Here is a 25,631-nt window from a genome sequence, read left to right on the forward strand (position 1 = left end):
GGTGAGCAGTCCCCAGACACAGATCACGGCTTGCAGGAGGGGTGAGCACAGTCCACAGACACAGATCACGGCTTGGAGAAGGGGTGAGCAGTCCCCAGACACAGATCACGGCTTGGAGAAGGGGTGAGCAGTCCCAGGCACAGATCATGGCTTGGAGAAGGGGTGAGCACAGTCCCCAGACACAGATCATGGCTTGGAGAAGGGGTGAGCAGTCCACAGGCACAGATCACGGCTTGGAGAAGGGGTGAGCAGTCCCAGGCACAGATCATGGCTTGGAGAAGGGGTGAGCACAGTCCCCAGACACAGATCATGGCTTGGAGAAGGGGTGAGCAGTCCACAGGCACAGATCACGGCTTGCAGGAGGGGTGAGCAGTCCCCAGGCACAGATCACGGCTTGCAGGAGGGGTGAGCACAGTCCCAAGCACAGTTTGGAAGCTGCAGAAGGGGTGAGCACAGTCCCAGGCACAGCTCAGTGTCCCCAGCACAGGGACAGGGACAGGCAGGGCTGGGGTGGCACAGGAGAGCCCCACGGTGAGAATTCAGCAGGGTTTGTGGATCTCAGCCTGGGCAAAGCCAAGTTCAAAGGGCCCCTCTCACCGAATGGGGAGCCCGCAGCAGCAGGGAAATGGAAATGCTCAGAGATGCTGTGGGGGACAGAAAAGCCCAGCCCTGCTTGAAGTGCATTTATCTGTAAGAGTCAGATTTGCTCAATGAGCCTTGCTGCTGGAATAGCTGATAATCCCAGGGGACTGGCATGGCCTCAGTGCCACAGGGGCTGCCAGCAGTCCCAGCCCTGGGTAAATCACGGGGCTTGGTTTCAAGCCTGCAGTAAATGTGCTTTTGACGACTGCAGCCTCTCAGGGTGTTCAATCCATCTCATTTATTATCTGGTGCCCCTTGGCTCCCTGAGAACAAGCAGTGCACTGCACAGGCCTGGAGACAGGTTCTCATTCCACCCTGGGGCTGTGGGCTTCCAGGAGAGAGCCAAGCACAGGCTGGGGCAAGGCAGGGACAGCCAGGACAGAACAGCTCTGTGGAGCTGCTCCCAAAAGCTGAACAGTGCCAGGCTGGGGCAGAGCAGAGGGGATAAACTGTGAGGCAGGTGAGGGACACCTTGTCTGGGGATGGGGGGAAGGATCCATCACTGAGCAGCTCCAGAGGCAGGGAGGGATGCTGGGCATGGGGGAGAGAAAGGGATGGCGGGAGGGAGGCTCTTCCCTGGGGATGGAGGGAAGTTCTTCCATGGGAGAGAGAGGAAGAGGATGGAGGGAGGCTCTTCCACAGAGGAGAGGAAGGGGATGGAGGGAAGTTCTTCCATGGACATGGAGGGATGCTCTCCCATCTCAGGCGATGGTGGCTCACAGGGAAGGGGTAACTATGGGGATGCTTCAAGGGGCTCCAGCCAAAAGGAAGGACGAGCAGGACACAAATGCCTGCTTGTTCCTCAGGAGGATGCGGGAACAGCCTGTTCAGACCCTCGGGGGCTGCAGCAGGGCTCGGAGAGGGGAGTGGTGCTGCGAGAGGCTGAATCTGGGTTTGTGTCATCCCCTCGCCGTGAGGAAGCCTGCCCACACAGCTGTCAATAACCAGGCCATTGTGATCATTGATTTGCTGCAGAGCAGAGGAGTCAGCTCTGAAATGTTCTGTTTCTCAGCTGACACCCTGAGTTTTGGAGGTGGGTTACTGAACTGAGAGCGTGGCCAGGAAGAGTGAGTGGGGCTGTCTAAGAGGGCTCAGCATCAGAACATGACTCAGTGCCAGCAGGGGATGGGGCTGGAACTTAGGGGAGAGAGAAACAATAAGGTTAAAACAGGAGCTGGCTGACATTTCAGGAACATGTTTTTTCCAACCAGAACGAATCTGTGTGGAATATGTTTTTGTTGTTGTTGATATTTAACAGTCTTTGACAGGGGAAAAAAAGCTTTTTTATTATTTTTTTAGAAGATATTTCATTTTGGCTGGGCTAGGTACCTCTTTCTCTGCTTGTCACATCCCTTAATAGAGTTCAGGGGAAAAAAACCCAAACACACAAATTAGCCAACCAGGAATCCTGCCTCTTTCCTTTCATATCATTGAGGAAAGCAAAATAACATTTTCCATCAGCTCAGCTATTCCAAATTCCCTGAGTCCCAAATTGTGTGAGACAAGGAGCTGTCTGCTCTGGGAGGAAGGGCTGAAATAAATCAGTGAGCTCCAGTTTATGGGTTCAGCTCCAGAGCCAGCCCATACATCCAAATATTGCAGGCTGCTGTCAGCAGTGGCCCAGTGCCCAGCTGGGATGCCTTGCACACGTACCCAGAAGCTGCTCCCCGTTTATTTTCAGTACCCAGGAGCTGCTCCCCATTTATTTGCAGTGTACAGAAGCTGCTCCATGTTTATATTCAGTACCCAGGAGCTGCTCCCCGTTTATATTCAGTACCCAGGAGCTGCTCCCCATTTATTTTCAGTACCCAGAAGCTGCTCCCCGTTTATTTGCAGTGTACAGAAGCTGCTCCATGTTTATATTCAGTACCCAGGAGCTGCTCCCCGTTTATTTGCAGTACCCAGAAGCTGCTCCCCGTTTATTTGCAGTGTACAGAAGCTGCTCCATGTTTATATTCAGTACCCAGGAGCTGCTCCCCGTTTATTTGCAGTACCCAGAAGCTGCCAGCAGGGCCCTGTCCCACAGGTGAGGGCACCACCTGAGCCATTCCCCCTCCCCGGGCTGCCACGGGCTCCACACCATTAATTAATTAATTAATTAGTGCTCATCCATCAGGGCCAGCACCTGGCGTGTGACACCAGATCAAACTCTGCTAATTCCTCCAGCCCCGAACACTTCAGAGTTATTAATTGGGGGTGTGAGCTGTGTGAAAGGTGCCATAAAAGGCAGCTCTGGAGACACAGATAGGGAAGGACAGACAGATAAATCACAGGCAGACAGCTGCTCATCACGCCTGGCTTGCACTGAGGCACTGAGCCGTGGTTTGGACTGATGCAGAACAGCAGCATCCCTGTTCATCATGCAGAAAAACATTACTTTTCTTGAGATTTTTTTTAAAAATAATAAGTTTCTAGACAAATTCTGACACCCTGATTTACACCCCACAACAATTCCAGTTATTCCAACTACAGCTGGGCACCGCTTTAACATCCTTGGAGCAATCCTGACCCAAGCTCTAAAAACCTGTTCCAGCACTCATACTATAAAAAACGTGTGTAGGAATTTCTTTTGTTCTATTTCCAGGAGGGAGAGAAGGTTTTGTCACTCGGCTGCTGCTGTGGGAGCCTCAGCAGAGAGGAAGCTTTGAGGTGCAGCCAAGCTGCAGGAACTGTGTAAAACAGAATTCAGCCAGGGGAAAGCAGTCCCTAAATCAGCTCTGACACAGATCAAGGTGTGGCTGTGGCCGGCCTGGGTGGGTGAACACACACACAACACAGGCTGGAAATCACAGGGGACAGAATAAACAGAATAAAGAATTCCCAAAACAAATATCCCACAGGAGCGAGAGCCTCACTAAATCTGAGCCAGAGCTGGTTGAGCTCGAGGTGAGAATGCACAAAATGCACAAAAAGGAGTTTCCATCAGGAGGGGGCAGCGCCCCGGGGCTGCCTGAGCCCCTGCCACCATTGCAGTGTGACCCTCAGAAAGCTCCTGCTCAATCAGGGTATCTGTGCTGGGAGAGGCCCAGACCCATTAAACTCCAGATTCTGTGCATTGTGCCATAAATAGCCCGGACACGATGTTCCTCAGCGTTGGAGAAGATTAAACGATAAAGTTCATTGGAAATGATGTTCTGTTGCTTTAATGGTGCCAAGGGTAAGGTGGCATTAAAAGGAGAGGCACAGAGGAGGAGAGGGGGAGCTTTCATCTCTGGAAAGTAATGAAGAGGCCCAAAATAAGATCAAGGTCTGACTGCAAGTGCTTCTGTCAAATTGTATAGGAATATAATGAGTTCTGCACTACCTAATTTCCATATGCAGCTCTATGACATCTCCCCCAAAGCAAAAGTGACAGAATAGTTGAACTTGGCTCAAAAGCTGTTTAATGTAAAGGTTTGAGAGGAAGTAAAATCCAAATGTGCACACTCTGTTTCTTAGAGAAGTGAAAAGGAGAAGGAAAAGTTCCTCTTAGATCCTGTAGCAGTCTGAGCTCTGTTTAACTCTGCAATCTGCTCATCACCTTTTCCACCTTCCAGAATCAACCAAGTCCTTTCCATCCAGGATTTAAATCCAAACCCCAAACAACCAACAGGTGCAGAAAAAAGCAAGAAAATAATACATATACCAGAAACAACGTTTCATATTTCACCTTGAGAACAAAAACCAGATGCAAAGCACTCCACTGGTGACTTTGGAGAGCAGCTTCATCTCAGCCTTAAACACCCAGTGCTGCTCACCTACTGCACCAATCACCAACAACATCCAAACTATTAATTACTGAGGAATTAGCATAAAAAACATGGTTAATTACCTTGTGTAGCTGCACTTTCTTCCAGAAAACCTCGTGGTGTGGTTTTAGCAGTAAAGGGAGATGGGACAGAGCCCCTCTCACTTGAGGAGAGGCTGAGGAGGGACTGTGGCCTCACAGGGACAGCTCTGAGGGAGCTGATTAATGTGTGAGCACCCTCAGGTGTGCAGGTCTGGAGAGATCCAAAAACACCTGAACTTGGGTGGGGACCTCATTAATTTATAAATACCTTCAGGTGTGCAGGTCTGGAGAGACCCCAAACACCTGGACATGGGTGGAAACCTTGTTAATGGATAAATACCTTCAGGTGTGCGGGGTTTGGAGATCTCATTAATGTATAAATACCTTCAGGTGTGCAGGGTTTGGAGATCTCATTAATGTATAAATACCTTCAGGTGTGCAGGGTTTGGAGATCTCATTAATGTATAAATACCTTCAGGTGTGCAGGGTCTGGAGCGACCAAAAACCACCTGGACATGGGTGGAGACCTCGTTAGTGGCTAAATACCCTCAGGTGTGCAGGGTTTGGAGACCTCATTAATGTATAAATACCCTCAGGTGTGCAGGGTTTGGAGCCCTTGTTAATGGCTAAATACCCTCAGGTGTGCAGAGTTTGGAGGAACCCAAACCCACCTGGACACGGGTGGAGGTGGCTCTGCACAGTCAGCCCAGGTGAGCTCTGGTTTGAGTCCAGAGGTGCTTTCCAGCCCCATCCTGAGAGTGATGATGCCAAAACAGCTGCAGAGCTCCTGTCTCCAGCTCCTGCACTCCCTGCCTGCTCAAGGACAGGAGATCTGGAAAGCTGAAGTTGTCTGGCTAATGTGGAATCATGTCATGGCTTGTAGCTTAATAGTTTTTTATCCCACATAAATCAAGAGTGAGCGTTATCTCCATAAGAACTGGATGAAAATCATTAATAAATAATAATTAGCTGTTTCCTGAGCCTGCCATCTGGTAAGCATTTCTCCCAGCCAGCAGCTCCTGCTCCCTGCACTTCTCCAAACAGCAACAGGATGAGCTCAGGCTCTTCTCCCCATCCTCTGCCAGTGCAGAGCCCCAGGATGCTGCACCTCCCCACCTGTGCAGGGCTTCACTGCCCTCGTGCTGATCCTGAGCCCCAATTTCTGAAAACCAGCAGAGCCCACAAGTTCCTGAGCCCTGCCTTCCACCCTGCTCTGAGAAACACGTGGGCTCCCAGATAACCAAATTAATCATTCTAACCTGTAAGTGGCTGTCATTAGTATTATTATTTTCATCATATAAATTATCTTCCAGATTAGGTCATATGCATTTTGAGATCCTGTGGTTTCCTAGCAACTCCTCTCCCATCTCCATGCAGACACAGTGTGCCGCTTGCTTTTCCTTTTTTAGCCTCCTGTGCAGGGGTTATTTCAGTAACTGTGAGCTCAGGCCCGGCCCTGGTGACCTTTAGTCTGTCACTTTTGGGGGAAAGATGCAAAGACAACCGTCTCCATCAAAAATGATGTTTGCAGCAGGCAACTACAGGCCTGCACCTGCCCATGCTCAGTGCCCGGGCCAGGAGCTCTGCAGGACAGGGATGACAAAAACCTGCCCACATGTGGCAGAAACCGGCAGAATTTGGAAGATCTGAAACCCTTCTGTACTGTCAGAGCCCACAGAGACACAGGACAGGGACCCAAAGCCAGGCAGAGCTTGTGCCACCCAGCAGAGACACTCACAGAAAATTCACATTTGCACACTCACAGAAAAACCTGAGCTCTTGTTTCAAAGTTGTTTCTAGTCCAATGGAGGAAACTGTCTGGAGGGCCAAACCAATTTTAGGCACCAATTTTAATTAACTTCTCTAGCTGAGTTAATCAAGATATCTACCAAATTTAATCACGATGGGGACCGGAGCTGGGCGCTGAGATGATCCCAGCCCATCCTTTGTGCAGGAGAGCAGGATTAACTTCTGTCCTGCCCCACTGACATTTTTAAAATAACAACGTCTGCTCCAAACTACAAAAGCTGTGGGGCTTAATTATTTAGAGAGCAAGTGGCCCTGTTTCAAAAGGAAAAGGGAGCAGACCTCAGAACCATCTCCACTCCACATGGAGTACAGCTATTAATATTTGATCCCCTGCTAGCCTGGAGGCAAAGGGAATAATGTTCATTACAACAGCCTGAGACTGGATCCACGTTAACAACTGACTGAACTGGAGATGAGGATGAACCTTCCTGTTACAGGTGAGGTGAGTGGGCACTGGCAATCCTCCAGCAGAGGAGCTGATGTTTTATCTGGCACAGAGAGAAATGGGAACCTTCTGATGGTGCTGACCATGAGAGCAGCCCTGGAAAAACCACACTGCACCCAAAATCCACTCCGGATTAGGGGAGAGCTGATATTTTATCAGGCACAGAGAGAAATGGGAACTTCTGATGGTGCTGACCATCACAGCATCCCTGGAAAAACCAGCACTGCACCCAAAATCCGCTCCTGATTAGGGGAGAGAGATCCCTGTGACACGTAAGGAACACACACACAAAGGCACATCCTTGTGTTTAGAAGGAACCATTCAATGGCAATGTAATGATCAGGACAGAGGGACAATGCCATGGAAATGGAAATATTGCTCAGTGCTTTACCCCAGCTCTCTCCCACAGCAGCAATCCCCATGGATCCTGTGCCAGGTCACAGCCTAAGGCCCGTCCTTCCAGGGCCTGGAGCAGCCCAGCAGCTTGGGAAAGGTTCACAAAAAGGGAAGATGCAGTTCATTTCTCATTGTGCTCTCAGTCTGTGCCTTGCCCCTGTCCCAGGCAGCCCAGCACAGAGATCTCACTGATCTCACACTGATCAGGAGGCTCAACACTAAAATGGGACAAGGAAATCTAGGTGAGGTATAGCAAACAAAGCCAATTTCAGGTGTCCCCGTTTTGGGGGGCCAAAAGAAGACCTATTTCTCAGCCTGGTCACAGTCTGTGTCACCCAGTTAAAGCTGCCAACTTTACCCACGGGTGTCTCTGCCTGAGGAATTGTCTGCAGGGGCACCACACGGGCTTGAGGTCAAACAAATATTTCAAATATTCCCAGCACTGAGGGCCAGAGTGGCTCACACCTGGACAGGGCTCTGAAATGGCTCCACTCTCTGGACCCACTGCAGATTTTTGCCTCCTGCTTTCCTCTTCCTACAGCGTTTACCCATTAGCACCTCTAATTAGAGGGGAAAATCACGAGCTCCATGTTATTTAAGGGATTATGCAGCATTTTAAACTACAGCACAATGTAATTATTTTTTAATAGCTGCAGCTATTTAATGTATTTACTTTTAATGGCGTTTGAGTCATAAATTAACAGTAGAAAGGAAAAAAGGCAAATCACTCGACAGAGAAGCAGGCAGCAATTGAAAAGAAAAACGAAACTGCTAAATGGAATTATCTAAAAGGAAGAGGTAAGGTCTGGTTTTTCTTGTTGCCATTTTTCTGGAGTGCTTTTATCACCTGCACTGTCCCCCTGGAGGTGTATTGTGTATTTTTGGACAGTTATTTCATCAGATGCCACAGCTGATGAAGCAGCAGTGCCACTGCAGGGCCCTGTGTCCCTGTGCTGCTGCAGCCTGAGCAGAGCAGGGGACAAGGACAGGGCTGGGACACACAGAGGGGTTTGGAGGGGGGAATGTGAGAAATGGAGGCACCTCACGTGCAGAGCACGGGCAAAGCCCTAACCCCCTTGTCCTCCAGCCCTAAGCCCACTGTCCCTAACCTTACTGTCCCTGACCCCATGTCCCTGTCCCTAACTGCCCAATCTCTGCCCTGTGTCACAATCTCTGTCCCTGTGTCCCTAACCCCACAGTCACTGTCCCTAACCCCATGTCAGTGTCCCTAACGCCCCAATCTCTGCCCCTGTGTCCCTAACACCCCAATCTCTGTCCCTGTCCCTAACGCCCCAATCTCTGTCCCTGTGTCCCTAACACCCCAATCTCTGTCCCTGTCCCTAACGCCCCAATCTCTGTCCCTGTGTCCCTAACCCCACAATCTCTGTCCCTGTCCCTAACGCCCCAATCTCTGTCCCTGTGTCCCCACAGAAGGCGCGCCTGGCGCGGATCCGCGTGGCCAAGACGGGCAGCTCCAACGCCTACCTGCACAGCAAGCGCAACGGGCTGCTCAACGAGGCCCTCGAGCTCCCGGTGAGTGACCAGAACCTGGCCCTGCCCCTGCCCCTGTCCCTGCTCCTGACCCTGCTGCTGTCCCTCCCTGGCTCCCAGCTCCCCCTTGTCCCCAGCCTGGCACTTGGGGTCACACTCAGGGTCACACATGGGGTCCTATGCAGGGTGCAGACACATCTGGAAGCCAGCTGCTGCACCACAGGGAAGGGAAGGGAAGGCTCCCCGAGCTCCTGGCTGAGCTGGGACAGAAGATGGGACAGGGACAGGAGCTGGGATGGGAGCTGGGACAGGAGAGGGCACAGGAGCTGGCACAGGGACAGGAGCTGGGACAGGAGTTGGAATGGGAGTTGGGGCAGGAGATGGGACAGGAGCTGGCACAGGAGCTGCCCTGCAGGCAGAGCAGGTTCTTTCTCAGCTCCCTCTGCTGTGTGCCAGAGCTGCTGGGGCTGGGTTGGGTCTCACTGCCCTCACTAGAAACACCCCTGCCCTCTATGGAAACACCCCCTGCGCTCACCAGAAACACCCCTGCCCTCTATGGAAACACCCCCTGCCCTCTATGGAAACACCCCCTGCCCTCTATAGAAACACCCCTGCCCTCTATGGAAACACCCCCTGCCCTCTATAGAAACACCCCTGCCCTCTATGGAAACACCCCCTGCGCTCACCAGAAACACCCCTGCCCTCTATGGAAACACCCCCTGCCCTCTATGGAAACACCCCTGGCCTCTATGGAAACACCCCCTGCGCTCACCAGAAACACCCCTGCCCTCTATGGAAACACCCCCTGCCCTCTATGGAAACACCCCTGGCCTCTATGGAAACACCCCCTGCGCTCACCAGAAACACCCCTGCCCTCTATGGAAACACCCCCTGCGCTCACCAGAAACACCCCTGCCCTCTATGGAAACACCCCTGCCCTCTATGGAAACACCCCCTGCCCTCTATGGAAACACCCCCTGCCCTCTATGGAAACACCCCTGCCCTCTATGGAAACACCCCCTGCGCTCACCAGAAACACCCCTGCCCTCTATGGAAACACCCCCTGCCCTCTATGGAAACACCCCCTGCCCTCTATGGAAACACCCCTGCCCTCTATAGAAACACCCCTGCCCTCTATGGAAACACCCCTGCCCTCTATGGAAACACCCCCTGCCCTCTATAGAAACACCCCCTGCGCTCACCAGAAACACCCCTGCCCTCTATGGAAACACCCCCTGCCCTCTATGGAAACACCCCTGGCCTCTATGGAAACACCCCCTGCGCTCACCAGAAACACCCCCTGCCCTCTATGGAAACACCCCTGCCCTCTATAGAAACACCCCTGCCCTCTATGGAAACACCCCCTGCGCTCACCAGAAACACCCCTGCCCTCTATGGAAACACCCCTGCCCTCTATGGAAACACCCCCTGCCCTCTATGGAAACACCCCCTGCCCTCACCAGAAACACCCCCTGCCCTCTATAGAAACACCCCCTGCCCTCACCAGAAACACCCCCTGCCCTCTATGGAAACACCCCCTGCCCTCTATAGAAACACCCCCTGCCCTCTATAGAAACACCCCTGCCCTCTATAGAAACACCCCCTGCCCTCACCAGAAACACCCCCTGCCCTCTATAGAAACACCCCCTGCCCTCACCAGAAACACCCCCTGCCCTCTATGGAAACACCCCCTGCCCTCTATAGAAACACCCCCTGCCCTCACCAGAAACACCCCCTGCCCTCTATGGAAACACCCCCTGCCCTCTATGGAAACACCCCCTGCCCTCTATAGAAACACCCCTGCCCTCTATGGAAACACCCCCTGCCCTCACCAGAAACACCCCCTGCCCTCATTATAAACCCCCCTGCCCTCTATGGAAACACCCCTGCCCTCACTATAAACACCCCTGCCCTCATTATAAACCCCCCTGCCCTCTATGGAAACACCCCTGCCCTCTATGGAAACACCCCCTGCCCTCTATAGAAACACCCCTGCCCTCTATAGAAACACCCCCTGCCCTCACCAGAAACACCCCCTGCCCTCTATGGAAACACCCCTGCCCTCTATAGAAACACCCCTGCCCTCACTGGAAACACCCCCTGCCCTCATTATAAACCCCCCTGCCCTCTATGGAAACACCCCTGCCCTCTATGGAAACACCCCTGCCCTCACTATAAACACCCCTGCCCTCTATGGAAACACCCCTGCCCTCTATGGAAACACCCCTGCCCTCACTGGAAACACCCCCTGCCCTCATTATAAACCCCCCTGCCCTCCATGTCTCCCTCAGCAGGCTGCTGTGCCCTCTCTGCCCATCCCCAGCTGGACAGGGAGATGTTCCCTGGCTCCTGGCTCGGGCTGCCTGTGCTGGGTTTATTTTTAAAGGCCTCCAGAGGCCTCTGGCTGCTCAGGAAAGTTTTTAAGTGCTCAGATTGCTCAGCAGAAGCAGCAGACACGAGAGGAGGTGATTACATTAAGCCTGATCAACACCAGAGCAGGTATTAGCACATTTCATGGATTCCATTTCCAATAAATCAGCCTGTCGTGCACGTGGGGAGCAAAGACACAGAAATGAAGGATGACTGAGCCCCAGAGCCAGCCAGGACGCATCTGTGCAGCCTCACTTGGGATCTAATCCTGGATTTCCCTCTCCACGGGACACAGCCCTGCTTTGGGAGGAGCAGCAGGGCTGGCACAGGAGCAGGACGAGCTCCCTGAGGAGCTGGGGGGTCCCAGGGGTCCCCAGCCCGGAGGCCCCAGCACAGGGAATGGCAAAGGAAGGAAAGGATCCATCCAAGGACAGCATCAGGAAGGAGATCAGCTCCCAGAGGCTCGTGCTCCACAAACGTGTGGATTTGTGGCATTTGCCATCCAGACACCAAGTGCTCAGACTGTTTTCTTCTCGTTTAGAGGGTTTTTTTTAGTGGGCTTTATGTCAGAAGTGCTTGAGGGATGGTGAGATCCTTCCCATGGAAGCAGCCTACATATCCTCTTAGCACTAATCTCCTTGTAGAGCTGAAATTCCCTTTTAGCTGCAGTGCCAGGAGGTGAGTGCCCAGGAACAGCAGTCTGGCAGCTCTGGGGCCTTTCTCAAGCCCCAGATAAGGCTGGGCAGGGCCAGTGCAGCTCATCAAGCCCACTGATGGAGCACTAACATCGAGGTAAAAAGGAAGAATTTTGGGTGTCAGAGCTGACACCACAGCGTGCTGCAGCCTCCCTGAATGCCTTCCAAGAGCAAACCGAGTGGAGACTGGCACCAAAGCCTTGCCAACCTGGCATCCCTGCTCAGGGAGCTCAGCTCTCTTCACTGCAGCCAAACTCCTCTGCTGCAGACCCAGATTCTGTTTTTCTACAGCAGCCCAGGGTGCAGAGCCCAGCTCTGAGGATCCCTTCCCTCATCCCTGCTCCCAAAACCCCAAATGCCTGGGGTTGGGCCCTGGCCCTGCCAGCAGCTCTGCACATCTGGGGCCATTTGCCACCTGAGCTGCCCTGGGGCTCCTGCTCAGGAGGATGAGGAGGGAGAGGTGGCAGAGGGGGCATTCCCTGAGCCTCAGCCCCCTCCTGGCACTGCCACCCCCGAGCCTGCTGGGGGAGATGGAATAGGAAAGCCTTATCAATATGATTGTCTGGCAAAAGATTCTGAGAATAGGGAAACCATAAGCGAGATTGAAATGAAAGCAAGCTTTGGGATCCCTCAGTCACTGAACAACTGGAAAACAATGGTGTGGCCACTGAAGGTGATCCCCTTTGGATGGAACAACACCCTCTGCTTGCAGACAGGCCCAAGGGTCAGAGCAGACCCTGCAGCTTGGCAGAAGGGGCCCAAAGAGGAGTTTTTAGCGTTTAAAATGTAACACAGTATGGTAATGTAATGATTCTTATAGGCTGTATGGAAATGCTGTAGGATTTGTGTTTTGTACTAGATTTGTTAGTGAGAATTAGAATATTCAACACAGAAGAAGATTTATTGTATTGGAACGGGAACTTCACTCTCTTACCCTTTTACTCTCTTACCCTCTCATCCTCTCTCCCCCTCTCTAGTCTGGGGCCTGCTCTGAGCTGTGGCTGCAGCTCCCAGCAGGGCCCTGCACCCAGGCCCTCTGCAATAACCCCAAGTTCCAAAAGGCCCCTGCCCCCAGGCCCTTTGCAATAAACCCCAAGTTCCACGACCAGAAGATTTATTGTATTGTAACAGGAACCTTGCTCTCTCACCCTCTTTACCTCTCTCTTTACCTCAATCTCCCTCTCTTGGGCCTGGCAGCTCCCAGCAGGGCCCTGCACCCAGGCCCTTTGCAATAAACCCCAAATTCCTGACCTGGCTTCAGAGACCTCTTGTGTCCATCTGTCCTGACCGTCCTACCCCTGGTGCACCTACAGAGCCCAGCCCTGGGATGGGACACAGAGGGAGAGGCTGGGCTGTGCTGCCAACCCTTCACAACCGCCCTGGGTCTCCCGCCAGAGCTGGGCAAGCTCTGCCTTGGCTTTCAGGCCCCATTTTGGTTTCCTCTCAGGCAAATCCTCATATAAAGACAGTGTTTGCAATATGTGCTCTTCCTCCCTCTGCTCCCAGAGCTTTAGTGCAGCATCATCTCAGCTTTAGGGCTCCCGAGGAGCTCCCTGGGGAACGTTCCAGCCAGGCTCCAGTGCAGTCAGACATCCCAGCAGGAGCCAGCAGGGCCTGCTGGAGCTGTTACCTCATCTGTAGCATTGGTAATAAGAAAAATGGAACTGATTTATTTTTTTTTTTTAGGCCACTTCTAAAAATACATCTGGGAATGTTCGTCTTCCAAAACAACAGCCACAAAAAACCCATAACCTGCCTAAGCTGCATTCCCACAGGAGTCTGTTAATTCTGTGTTCAGGAAGCCAGATTCCTCAGTGTGCCACTCCAGCTGTGCTCTGGCTCTGGCACACTCAGTTATTCCTGCACCTGGGGACCACAGCACCAGCTGGGAGTGGCACCCAGGGCAGGGCAGCAGTGGGCACAGCATTGAGCAGTATTGATCAGTATTTATCATTATTGATCAGCATTGAACGGTATTGAGCAGTATTGAACAGTACTGAACAGTATTGAACAGTATTTCACAGTATTGAACAGTATTGAACAGTATGGAGCAGTATTGAACAGTATTGAGCAGTATTGAACAGTATTGAACAGCATTTAACAGTATTGAACAGTATTGAGCAGTATTGAACAGTATTTAAAATATTTCACAGTATTTCACAGTGTTTAATGCTGGGCTGTGCTTAACTGCAATGCTTTCACCAGGGCTGAACTGGATCCCCTCGAGGGCCACAAGCAATGTCCTGGCAGGATCTGGCAATGTCCTGGCAGGATGTTCTGCCCCCCGTTTCCTCTCCTGAGCAGCAATTCAAGCCATGCACATTGATATTTCCTCTCAGATTCAGGCACTGCAGACACCTCACATCCCCTGCCTGTGCTTTGTGCACCTCTCTCCCTTTGTGGACAAGGGAAACCATCAATAAAACCCTGAGCAATCCTGGGAGCTGGCAGCACTGGAATCCTCCTCACCCCGTGCCAGCCCCCGCTGGCTCCCGTTGTTCTCTTGGATTTTCACCTGTTGGGGTTTTGTTCCCTCCTCTTTCCGCGGCTGCTCAGGGATCCACCGAGGAGGAGCAGCACATGACGAAAGGCACCTCCTTAATCGAGAGCCAACACCACCATCTGCTGCACTGCCTGGAAAAAACCACGGTGAGTGCCGGCACAGGGCACAGCCCTGCAGGGCTGGGGGGCTGCACCGGGGGCTCTGAGGGACCCTGGAACACCCCCGGGGCTGGGATCCACCCTGGGCACCCCTGGCACATCCACTGGCACATCCCCCTGGGGCTGGTACCAACTCTGGGGACCCCTGCCACATCCCCTGGGGCTGGGATCCATCCTGGGCTCCCCAGAGCATCCCCTGCCACATCCCCTGGGGCTGGTACCCATCCTGGGCTCCCCAGAGCATCCCCTGCCACATCCCCTGGGGCTGGTACCCATCCTGGGCTCCCCAGAGCATCCCCTGCCACATCCCCTGGGGCTGGTACCCATCCTGGGCTCCCCAGAGCATCCCCTGCCACATCCCCTGGGGCTGGTACCCATCCTGGGCTCCCCAGAGCATCCCCTGCCACATCCCCTGGGGCTGGGATCCATCCTGGCACATCCCTGTGGGGCTGGCACCCACCCTGAGCTCCCCAGAACATCCCTGTGGGGCTGGGACCCATCCTGGGGACCCCTGGCACATCCCTGTGGGGCTGGGACCCACCCTGGGCTCCCCAGAACAGTCTGCAGCGGGTGAAAGGCACTTTTACCTCATTCTCTGTGCAATGAGAGCAGGAATTCCTGTGCAGAGGGACAAAGGTGGGATGGGATCACCTGCTGCCCTCAGTCCCTCCCCGCACAGAGCCAGCAGCAGCTTCCCAGCGTCTGAGCACACATGGATGTCAGCCAGGGCTCAGGGAGATGTCAGAGTGAGAAATTTCATTTTTTCAGTGCTCCTGAGAGACCCCAGGTGCATTTCCACATACCCCACACCCCTCGGTGGGGCTGAGCAGCACCAGGGCAGCTCTGCTGCCTGGGAGGAAGGTGCTGCTGATGCTGCTGGGACCCCCAGGCACAGCCTGGCACCACTGCCCAGGGCTGGGAAACAGAACCTTTAGCCCTGGGACGGCCAGAGAGGATGAACCTGTCCCAGGCTGTAAAGGCTGCACATAGCTCTGCTCATCTCTGGTTAAGGGCAGCTCATTTATCCTGGGAAACAGAACCTTTAGCCCTGGGATGGCCAGAGAGGGTGCGCCTGTCCCAGGGTGTAAAGGCTGCACACAGCTCTGCTCATCTCTGGCTGCAGCTGATTTATCCCACAGCCAGTTTTACAGCATGACTGTTCTGTTTGCATCCTGCAAGGTGTTGGGAGTGAGTTTTATTTTGTATTAACGACTAATTGTGTGTGCAGAAGTCTTTGGGAACATTTCAGATATTTGTTTGATACAGATGTTTTGCTTCCAGGTTTATAGAAAAGGTTCTGCAGTAAAGGAACACATTATCTGCAGCATGATTCATTCTAGGGAGAATGGAGAGAGGTTAACACTTGAAATATTCATGCCTTTTCCTATCTGCATCCATCACCGAGTGTGCTTTTGATTTCTGACTCGCAAGGGTTTCTTTTAGACAAATCACCTTCACTTCCACAGTTTGGCTGGTGCTGGAAAAGCAGCACTTGGGCCTCAGAGAGACACGGGAGGAAGCTGAGGAATAATTACAGGAGCTCTGAGGGTCCCAGGGCAAGGGCAGGAACTGATTCCTCCTGTGCCAACGGCTCCTGAATCTGTTTTACACAACTCATGCTTTATTTCAATGTTACATTACCAGCAGATATTTCACAACCTGACTCTTCAGTTCAAAACTCTCTGCCCAAACCCCTCAGAGCTGTGCCCGCATTTCACAGCCCCGCTTTGAGCAGAGGGGCTGCAGCAGAAGGAGCTGAAATTCTGACCTGTGCAGGGGCAGGTGAGCATCACTGAAGGAACCAAAGTGTGCCCCAATTAGTGCTGTGGTGCCCTAATTAGTGAGGATGGCACCCTGGCTGTGCCAGCCCACCGCACTGACAAAGGCTGAGCACTCAAACTCAGCTCACAAACCTGCTCAGACAATGAGTGGCAGGGACTGAGAATGTTCCAAAATTTCAGGAAACAATGGCAGTAACAGTGATGCTTGAATCTGGATTAAAGCTCAGAAGGAGAATCTGCACAAAGGGGGTTTTCCCTCATGCTTTTCAGCCCGTTCTTGCCATGGTGCAGCACCAAATCAGAGAGCAGGTTTGGATCCTGCTCTGGAATTACCAGGCCAGAAGGTTCAATGGGTTTGTGTGCAGATCCTGTACTCCACATAATCTATTAAAACACTGTGCAACAGGAAATTTGAATTGCAGTAAAAGCATTTTTAAACACTGAAGAGTCATTTTGTGAGCGAGTTGCAGGAATGGAATGAGGAATGTACCATGGTTGCAAGCTTGTTTCAATGGGCAATTCACCCTTCTGAAGGCAGGCAGAGGATGCTGAGAGTCCATTATTTATTGGCCTGGTGTCTGGGCTGCTGCTGGCACACACTTCCAGCTGAGTGGCTGTGAATGGCCCCAGATCTGCTGTGTCAGATGACAAAGTGACCCTGGAGTGCTTGGAGCTGCCACCACAGAGATTACTCTGTCATATTCCCACAGCAGACCGAGCTGGTTCAAACAAAGGGAGGTTTTTGTCTCCCATTCCAGCTCTGGACATTCACATGCTGTGTTTTCTCTGAGTGCTGAGTGCCCTGAGCCCAGCCCTTCAACCCAAACCCTTCTTCTGTGCTTTCACAGAGCTTGATCAAACCCCACTGGTGACACAACAGCAAAGCAACCCCAGTCTGTGCTCTGTGCATCACTGCTGGAACCTTGTTTGCCTTTGGCTCCCAAAGGACCACAGCAGTAAAGCTGCTCTGGTTCTGCTCTGTTCCCATGGACAGAGCCCTCAAAAGCTGAATTGGCAGAAGGGTTCTGGTTGAGGGGCCTAGAGGAGGTTCTGTTGCCCATTCAAACCTGAGCAGGAATGCTGAGGCCAGAGATGCAGTGCTGGGACTGAACTTGTGGATGCTGGAATGGACAATGAACTGTGTTTCTATCTTCTGTTGGCATGTTGTCCCGTAGGGATTGTCCTATCTTGTGGATGATCCCCTGTTATCTGTACGAACTTCCACCATCAAGGTATTTACTCTGTTTTCTCTGTGGTCTCTGTGACGTGTCTGGACGGTGTTTGCTTCCTTCTCCTCGTGCTCCTGTCCTGGGGTTTGTGCACGTGGCTCCCTTTGGCTTTCCCATGCTCCTGTTCCCTGTGGGATTGTGACTTGTCCCAGTGGGATCTGGTGGCTGCCCTCAGCATGGTTGCTTTTGTCTCCCATCGTTTCTGCAGCCGACAGGGACTGGACGGGGTCTGTTCCCTCCACCTGGGTGTTCTCAGCCACACACGGCAGTTCTTTCTTTCAGGACTTCTGGTTCCTTACCACAAAAGCTCTTTATAGATTCAGCTTCCTGAGTTTCCTTCCCTCCCTTCACTGCAGTGTTTATTGCCCCCAGCTCATGCACTGCAGGGATGCTTTGAACCCACCACCCAATGCAAGCATTAAGTTCTCTGGCCAGGTGAAATAAAATACAGTCCTGCCCCCAGGCATGAAGAAGAGGAGCATCAGCTCCTTTTGGCTTTCATAACCACGTGGCACTCCAGACTTTTTGAGGCCGTTCTGGAATGCAGTGGAAGATGAAGAGAAACCCAAACCCCACGGAGGCTGTGTGAGCAGCGATGGCCTCATGCCTTTCTCACTGCCACAGCTCCTCCCATTTCCCTGCTGGCAGAGAGGGCAGGGCAGGGCAGGGCAGGGCAGATCCTCTCCTTGGGGAGTGCCCAGTGCAGCCCTGGCAGGAGCGCCCTGCCCACTGCAGCCCTGGCGGCACCTCGAGCATCTCCCTGAGCAGGGCAGTGACGGCTCCGCTCTCCCCGCAGAACCACGAGTTCATCGACGAGCAGCTGTTCGAGCAGAACTGCATGGAGAGCTCCCTGCAGAACTACCCCTCGTCCCGCAGCCCGTCCGTGTCCAGCCAGGCGGGGCTGGGCGCGTCCTGCTGCTCCCGGCGGCACAAGCGGAGCGCGGCGCTGCCCAACTGCAGCGTGCCCGCCACCCGGCTGCGGAGCATGCAGGAGCTGAGCACCATCCACATCCCGGGCAGCGAGCAGCCCTCCCTCACCGCCAGGTATGGAACTGTGCCCAGGGTGGGGCTGTGCCCAGGGTGTGCCCAGGGTGGGGCTGTACCCAGCTGTGCCCAGCTGCGGAGCGTGCAGGAGCTGAGCACCATCCACATCCCGGGCAGCGAGCAGCCCTCCCTCACCGCCAGGTACCGGGGGATGGCAGGGGTGTGCCCAGGGTGGGGATGGCAGGGTGGCAGGGCTGTGCCCAGCTGTGCCCAGCTGCGGAGCGTGCAGGAGCTGAGCACCATCCACATCCCGGGCAGCGAGCAGCCCTCCCTCACCGCCAGGTGCGGAACTGTGCCCAGGGTGGGGCTGGCAGGGCTGTTCTCCAGCTGCAGGGCTGGCGGGGCTGGTAGGACTTTGCCCAGCTGTGCCCAGCTGTGCCCGGCTGCAGGGCTGGCGGGGCTGTGCCCAGCTGTGCCCAGCTGTTCTCCAGCCAGAGCAGGGCCTGTTGGCAGCCTGTTCGTCTCCCCCCGGTGGTGACCCAAGGCAGGCGGCTCCTGGCTGTCCTGGCAAGGAAGGAGCCGGTGAAAGGGTTAAAGCTGTCCCAGGCCCCAGGGCAGCCCGGAGGGTGGATGGCAGCAAAGGGTCTGCCCCCAGAGGGTGGCAGGCACCGAACAGGCTCCACAGGGAATGGGCACTTGGCAAAACCAAGGGCCAGCATCATCTTGGAGGGCTGAGGTGGTCCCAAGGGACACTCCACCGATTTCCATTGTCCAAAACCCTAAATTGCCACTCCAAGCATCACTGGGAAGCAAATAAGAGGAATTTCACAGTGGTGCTTTAGTAGCTGTGACCTAAAAAGCCATAAAGTACACAGGTGAAGTGCCCCTTAATAGAAAATGGTTAAAATTTAATTTTATACATAAATTGCTGAAGAAGAATCATTTATTCACCATATAATTCCTGCAAATATTAAATTACTTTCTAAATCCCCCTCAGCCCATTAAGTTTTTTGTGCACCAGGGCTGGTTTTGAATGTCCCATTCCTCTTCTCCCCACTCCTATCAAAGGGACATACAAACCCAAACAAACCTGCCTTCAGGGCAGCAAGTGATTACTTGGTGCCAGGAGGGCATTTCAGAGCATGAATTATGAATGAGTAAGCACAAAACAAGCCTCCAGCTATTCCAGTTTCAATATGACAATATTTTAAACCAGCACCTGAAGCAGTAATTCAGGGGAATGTCAACTGTTCTGGCTGCTAAATCAGACGCTGGTGATATTTTAAATGTCAACACTTATTTCACTTGCTTACCAAACTGGGCAAGGATGAGAGAGAAAAAAAAGCTTTTCAGTTGTTTTTTGTGAGGAATGTGACCAGCTGGGTGTGCTGGTTACCACTGGCACAGCACCCAGGCCCTGGGGCTGCCCCATTCAAGGCATTGGGGTGGGATCTGTTCCTGGATGTTTGGGGGATCAGGAACCATCCCCGGGTGAGTCACTCGAGGGAACAGCAGCAGCTCCCGACTGGGAGCTTTCCATGCTGAAAGGACAGGCCTTGTGTGGAAAATGAACACGTTGGGCTGCTAATAGCAGACTCCTGGAGCTGTGCAGATGCACAGAAATCAACCTATCATTTTCCCCCTGTAATTAATTATAGGATGCAATTGATGCAGATCTAATAAGAATGCTCCCAGCTGTCACATCCTTGAAACTACTGCAGAGAGAAATAAAATAGAAAGGATCAAGGGACAGCGAATATGAAAGAGGTATTTGAAATGCAAGAAAGGCAACATCTTTCTCAGAAAGAACTACCTGTGCTCTGAAAAGATGCACTACCCAGGCCAGTGTATTTAGATGTCCTTTTAAATAAACTAGAATTATGCAAGAAGGAAATGGAAACGGAGCAATTTGCCCTGTGAGGAGCTGTCTCCTAACCAGGGGGAACATTACCAGAGCTCGATGTAATCTGTGTAGACATAAATGGTGCCTTGCAGGAACGGGGGTGGTTTAAATGGAGCCTTTGAATATTTCAGCTGAATAAGATCCTGATGAAGAACCACGACCGTGCCCATCCTTTCTAGTGCCTCATTTTGAGGACCGAGCCAAGCGCTAAATTTGTTTTGCAGCCGCTCCAGCCTCAACATGAAGTCGGACGACGGGCTGCGGCCGAACTGCAAGGCCGGGCAGATCACCACGGCCATCATCAGCATCCCCACGCCGCCCGCGCTGACGCCCGAGGGCGAGAGCAGGCCCGGCCCGGGCAGCCCCGGGCCCGCCACGAACGTTCCCAACATCGTCAAGGTCTCGGCCTTGTGAGCCCGGCCCGGCGCTGCAGCGGCGGAGCCCCCGAGCTCTGCGTTCCGCCGGGCACCGGGCGCCAGGCAGGACCACGCACTGGGCACCGGGCAGAACTGGGCACCGAGCGCTGGGCACCGAGCGCCGGGTAGGACCGGGCACCGAGCAGGACTGGGCACCGGGCAGGACCGGGCACCGGGCACTGGGAAGGACTGGGCACTGGGCACTGGGAAGGACTGGGCACCGGGCAGAAGCAGGCACTGGGCAGAGTTGGGCACCAGACGGAACTGGGCGCTGGGCACAGAGGAAGGGCTGCAGCAGGAGCAGAGAGCTGCGGGCAGAGCCAGCTGTGCCCAGCCAGCTGTGCCCCACACGGCCCAGCCAGATGTGCCCCGCCAGTTGTGCCCCGCCAGCTGTGCCCTGCATGGCCTGGCCAGCTGTGCCCCAGCCAGCTGTGCCCCGGCCCGCTCTGCCACGGCCAGCTGTGCCCCGCCAGCTGTGCCCGGCCAGCTGCGCCCTGCACGGCCCAACAGCTGTGCCCTGCATGGCCTGGCCAGCTGTGCCCCAGCCAGCTGTGCCCGGCCAGCTGCGCCCTGCACGGCCCAACAGCTGTGCCCTGCATGGCCTGGCCAGCTGTGCCCCGGCCAGCTCTGCCACGACCAGCTGTGCCCCGCCAGCTGTGCCCGGCCAGCTGTGCCCCGCACGGCCCTGCCAGCTGTGCCCCGCACGGCCCGACAGCTGTGCCCTGCATGGCCTGGCCAGCTCTGCCCCAGCCAGCTGTGCCCCGCTAGCTGTGCCCCGCACGGGCCTGCCAGCTGTGCCCCGCACGGCCCGACAGCGCCGCACAGCTGGAGCAGGAGCAGGAGCAGGAGCCGGCCCGGCGGCAGAGCCACTGCAGAGAACGGAATCTAACACTGTGTATCGCAGCACCTTTTTAAAGGTTTTTAATGGATAATATTTATTCACGAGGAAATGACTGAAAAGGTGAAAAACAATAGATTTTGTGACTTTTTTCTTTTTTTTCTCTCTTCATGGAGCAGGTCCTTTAAACCAACCAAAATTTCACTGTTTTTTTTCTTTTATAGGAAAAGATTTAGAGAAAAGAAGCCACCTGTCACAGCAGCCCCCTGCAGGGCTGCGTGTGTGAGTGTGAGTGGGCAGAGCCACGGAGGGCACGGCCCTGCCAGGTGTGCCAGCCCCCTGCACACACACACCCACACCCACACCTCCCTCCCCGGATGCCATCCCCAATTTAGACTATTTTGTACCCGCCTTTCAGGTCAATACAGTGCAATTGCAAACTGTGTTTGTCTGCTAATTATTGTCTGTGGAAACATATTTGTGGAGAAAAACAAAAACAACAACAACAAAAAAAAAAGAAGACAGGCTTTAGTAGAGTTTTAGTCCCACCTGGGTATCTGCTTTCTATTTTTGTTATCACTTACTTGTAAGAGTGTGACTAGACTACAGTTCTGTATTTTTAAAAAGGGAAAAAAAAAAGGTAGGATTCTTTTTTAATACTGTGCACACAAATGGCAAAGAATGAAAGCACTGAACTCAACTGCATCGAGCGTTCCTGAGTCTACTAGAGGTTCCTTGTAATGTATGCCCATGCTTTTTACTTTTTACTTTTGGTTCCTATAGAGAAATTCCTTTGCTGGCAGTGGACGTGTGACCCGTTGTAAATAGTAGCCAAATAATGTCTGGATTTATACTTGATAATAACTAACCCCAGAGCCAAATATCTTGCATGGACAGAGAGGTGTTTGGCTTTTTCACAGGCTGAGGGCTCCAGTTGTCCCATCCATGGCTCCCGGGCTGCATTGATTTTGGGGATAGACAAGGGCAGCAATTCCAGTTCTCCAGGCCAGCACAGGGCCTGCCTGGGAAGGGGGAGCAGGACTGGAGCTTGGTAACGTTTGCTAACGTGTGGTACAGACAGCATTTTCTACTCACAGTCCTACCCTTGGTTTGGGAAAAGTCTCACCGTGAACTAACAGCTAACCAAAAACTGAGAACACTGTGTGGTACCCCAGGTACCTCAAACTGGGCCTGAGCCGTGCTCAGCGCTGGCACCTCCTCTGGCACCTTCCTAGGAAGGATTCCTCCAGGGAAATTCATGGCCTGAAACACAACTGCTCCCTCTTTTCTGCCCCTGTGCCCTCCTTAATGCCCCTTCCCAGGGATGCAGGGAGGGCAGAGTGAGGAGCATCCCCTCCCTGCCCTGCCCCAGCCTGGCTGTGCCCTGCTCATGCACAAACCTCCCAGCCCCGTCCCCAAAACCATGGAGGGAGCAGGGCAAGGTCCCAGTCCCCTCCTGAGCAGGGATTTTACCAATTTCAGAGTGGAAGGAACGGCTCAAAGAGTGATTGAGGCGGGCTCAGCAGAGGGATGATGTTTTGTTTTAACATCTGTCATATCCTCTCCCGGTGTAATATTTATCTGCACATATACACACACATATAGCTAATTACAGACACATACATGTATAGATAATTAATGCTGATTACACGTAGGAGCTGCACCCTGCTTTGGCAGCACTCCTGCTGTGCCTGAGCCATGGCTGCTGCATTAGCTCAGTGAGAATCCCTCCAACCCTCCTCAGAGTCCTCCAACGTCCCAGGAACCCCAGGGCTATGGCTGAGCCTCCAGTAGCTGCACCAGCTTCAGTCATTTATTCCAGGGCTGTGATGTGTTACCCAAAACTATGTTTAGTCCTGTTTTTAAAGATTAAAATGCTCTGCCTTTTGCTGCTTCCTGTAGGAGGTTATACTGCAGTTAATCTTACCATTACTGAGGTTTTTTTCGATGTTTTAATTTAGGTTTTGCTTTATTTTCATTAAGTGTCATCATCTGAGCACCCCTGCCCTCCTAGATCAGAGGCCTTGCTCTCCTCCCCTCGCCACCTTTGCAGCCTCCTCTCCACTGGCACAGAGTGAGGGTGAAATGCCCTGTGCTGACAGGGACAGGAATAAAAATTACAAAGAGTCAGGGATTCCCAAGGATTCTTGGTGCTGCCTCTCTTATTCCTGATTCAGCGTGGAGTGCTGGACCAGGCACTCCACATCTCTGTATCTGTAAATAGTCCTGTGGCAGCCCTCGCCCAAAGGGGCTTTTAATCACTGTCAGACAAACTTGTTGGGAAAGGGAGCATAACACTCAATTTTAAAGGTTAAAAAGAAGGAGGAGAACCAGTTCCAGGAGTTTCTGGCTGGCTGCTCGGGCTCTGATTGCCACGGCCTCTGTTTTCTTCCACAAATCAGGAATTGTTATCCTCGCTGGGAACCACGGCTCTGCCCCTGCCATGAACAGGGCTGCACATGCTGCCAGTTCCTCAGCACAGGCTCTCAGGGGATACAAACACACAGATTTAAGGAAGTCTGAGCCTAGAGAAACAGGCTAAAAGTGTTTTTAGTGGATGCACTAGCTCTCTCTATCCTCTGGAGTCGCCCAATGAAGCCTCCGAAAGCAGCTGGAACTGCCTTGTGGAAAACCTGGGGTTACCCCAGGAGAGAACTGTGCACCTCTGGGGGCTGCAGGGACAGGGATCCACCCCTGGAAGGACAGGGATCCACTCCTAGGACAGGGATTCATCCCTGCAGGGACGGGGGTCCATCCCAAGGACCCATCCCCACGGGATCCATCCCTGCACGGACAGGACAGGGATCCATCCCCACCGGGACAGGGATCCACTCCTGCAAGGACCGGGGTCCATCCCCGCAGGGATTGGGATCCATCCCCACAGGGACCCATCCCCACAGGGACAGGGATCCATCCCAAGGACCCATCCCCACGGGATCCATCCCTGCACGGACAGGACAGGGATCCATCCCCACCGGGACAGGGATCCACTCCTGCAAGGACGGGGGTCCATCCCCGCAGGGATTGGGACCCATCCCCACAGGGATCCATCCCCACCGGGACAGGGATCCACTCCTGCAAGGACGGGGGTCCATCCCCGCAGGGATTGGGATCCATCCCCACAGGGGTCCATCCCCACAGGGACAGGGATCCATCCCAAGGATCCATCCCCACAGGGACCCATCCCCACAGGGACAGGGATCCATCCCAAGGACCCATCCCCACAGGGACCCATCCCTGCAGGGACTGGGCAGGCTCTGGAACAGCCCCATGAGCCCCAGAACACCACCAGTGCTGTGCTGGCACTGCAGCTCCAAGCCTTTCCCCTCCTCTCATTCCTCATAACTTTTTACAGTTTTAGAGAAGCTCCTTTAAAAGAGGCAAAAATGGATTCTTTGTACAAAAAGCAAGTGGAAGGGCATTGTTTTTTCAGATTTTCCTAAAGCAATATAAAAATATCAAAGGAGCAACTCCTTTTTTGAGCATTTTATTTCCTTTCCAAAGCTTTTTCTGAAGGAGAAATATTTTCACTGATTTTCAGCCTATGCTATCAATAGATTTCCTCTCCTCTCACCTGGCGTTGAGCTGCTAACAGGATTCACACCCAGCTGGCAGCAAATGATGAAAAATACCTTTCACACACAGGCTTTGACTTCTATTGACTCTTTCTAAAAGCCACCTTTTGCTTTCAGTTTCCTTGCAAGGACAACCTAAGTAACACATGGCTTTAGTGCAGAATAAACCTCATGGATAATCCAAAATACATCTTTCTTTAATTGGCAAGAAAGACCAAATTATTCAATGCCACTTGTTTAACCTAAACCTGTTGCTAATGCACCTGTACTGTAACCCAGCATTTGTCATTCTAGTCTAGACAGCTCAAGGTGTGTGCATGAAAATCAGATTAATACCAGCCAAAGAATTCAAATTTCCTTCAAGAGTTTGCTTTTTTAAGTAAAGAGGTTGCAAACATGTTGCATCTTACATGTATTGTAAAGAAAACCCAGGAAATTAAAAATCCCATTTAATTTATGTGTTGCTACATCCCTTGGACTTTGTAATATTTTAATCTGTTGGACTAAGGCAGAGTTACAGTCAGCACTCATGGAGAGCTGGTGAACATCAGCAGCTTTGAACCACAAACTTAATTCTGCTTTTACAGTTAGGTGAATAAAACACCTTTCCCACATCACTCACCCTTC

At 53.0% G+C, this 25,631-nt stretch overlaps 1 protein-coding gene across 1 annotated transcript in view; it reads left to right on the forward strand.

Annotated features, from left to right (window-relative positions):
* The window catches only part of KCND3 (potassium voltage-gated channel subfamily D member 3), a 92,790-nt gene extending 71,858 nt beyond the window's left edge, over nucleotides 1–20,932 (forward strand). The window contains exons 4-8 of the mRNA XM_054293988.1: nucleotides 8,493–8,594; nucleotides 14,174–14,266; nucleotides 17,235–17,291; nucleotides 18,085–18,332; nucleotides 20,400–20,932. Coding sequence (XP_054149963.1) covers nucleotides 8,493–8,594; nucleotides 14,174–14,266; nucleotides 17,235–17,291; nucleotides 18,085–18,332; nucleotides 20,400–20,589 — 690 coding nt within the window. The 3' untranslated portion in view covers nucleotides 20,590–20,932. The remainder of the gene's footprint in view (nucleotides 1–8,492; nucleotides 8,595–14,173; nucleotides 14,267–17,234; nucleotides 17,292–18,084; nucleotides 18,333–20,399) is intronic.
* The last annotated feature ends 4,699 nt before the right edge of the window (nucleotides 20,933–25,631 follow it).

The sequence above is a fragment of the Melozone crissalis genome, unplaced genomic scaffold, assembly GCF_028551555.1.
Source record: "Melozone crissalis strain CALT ecotype California unplaced genomic scaffold, PUWL_Pcris_2 ptg000198l_1, whole genome shotgun sequence".
NCBI classification, from domain to species: Eukaryota; Metazoa; Chordata; class Aves; order Passeriformes; family Passerellidae; genus Melozone; species Melozone crissalis.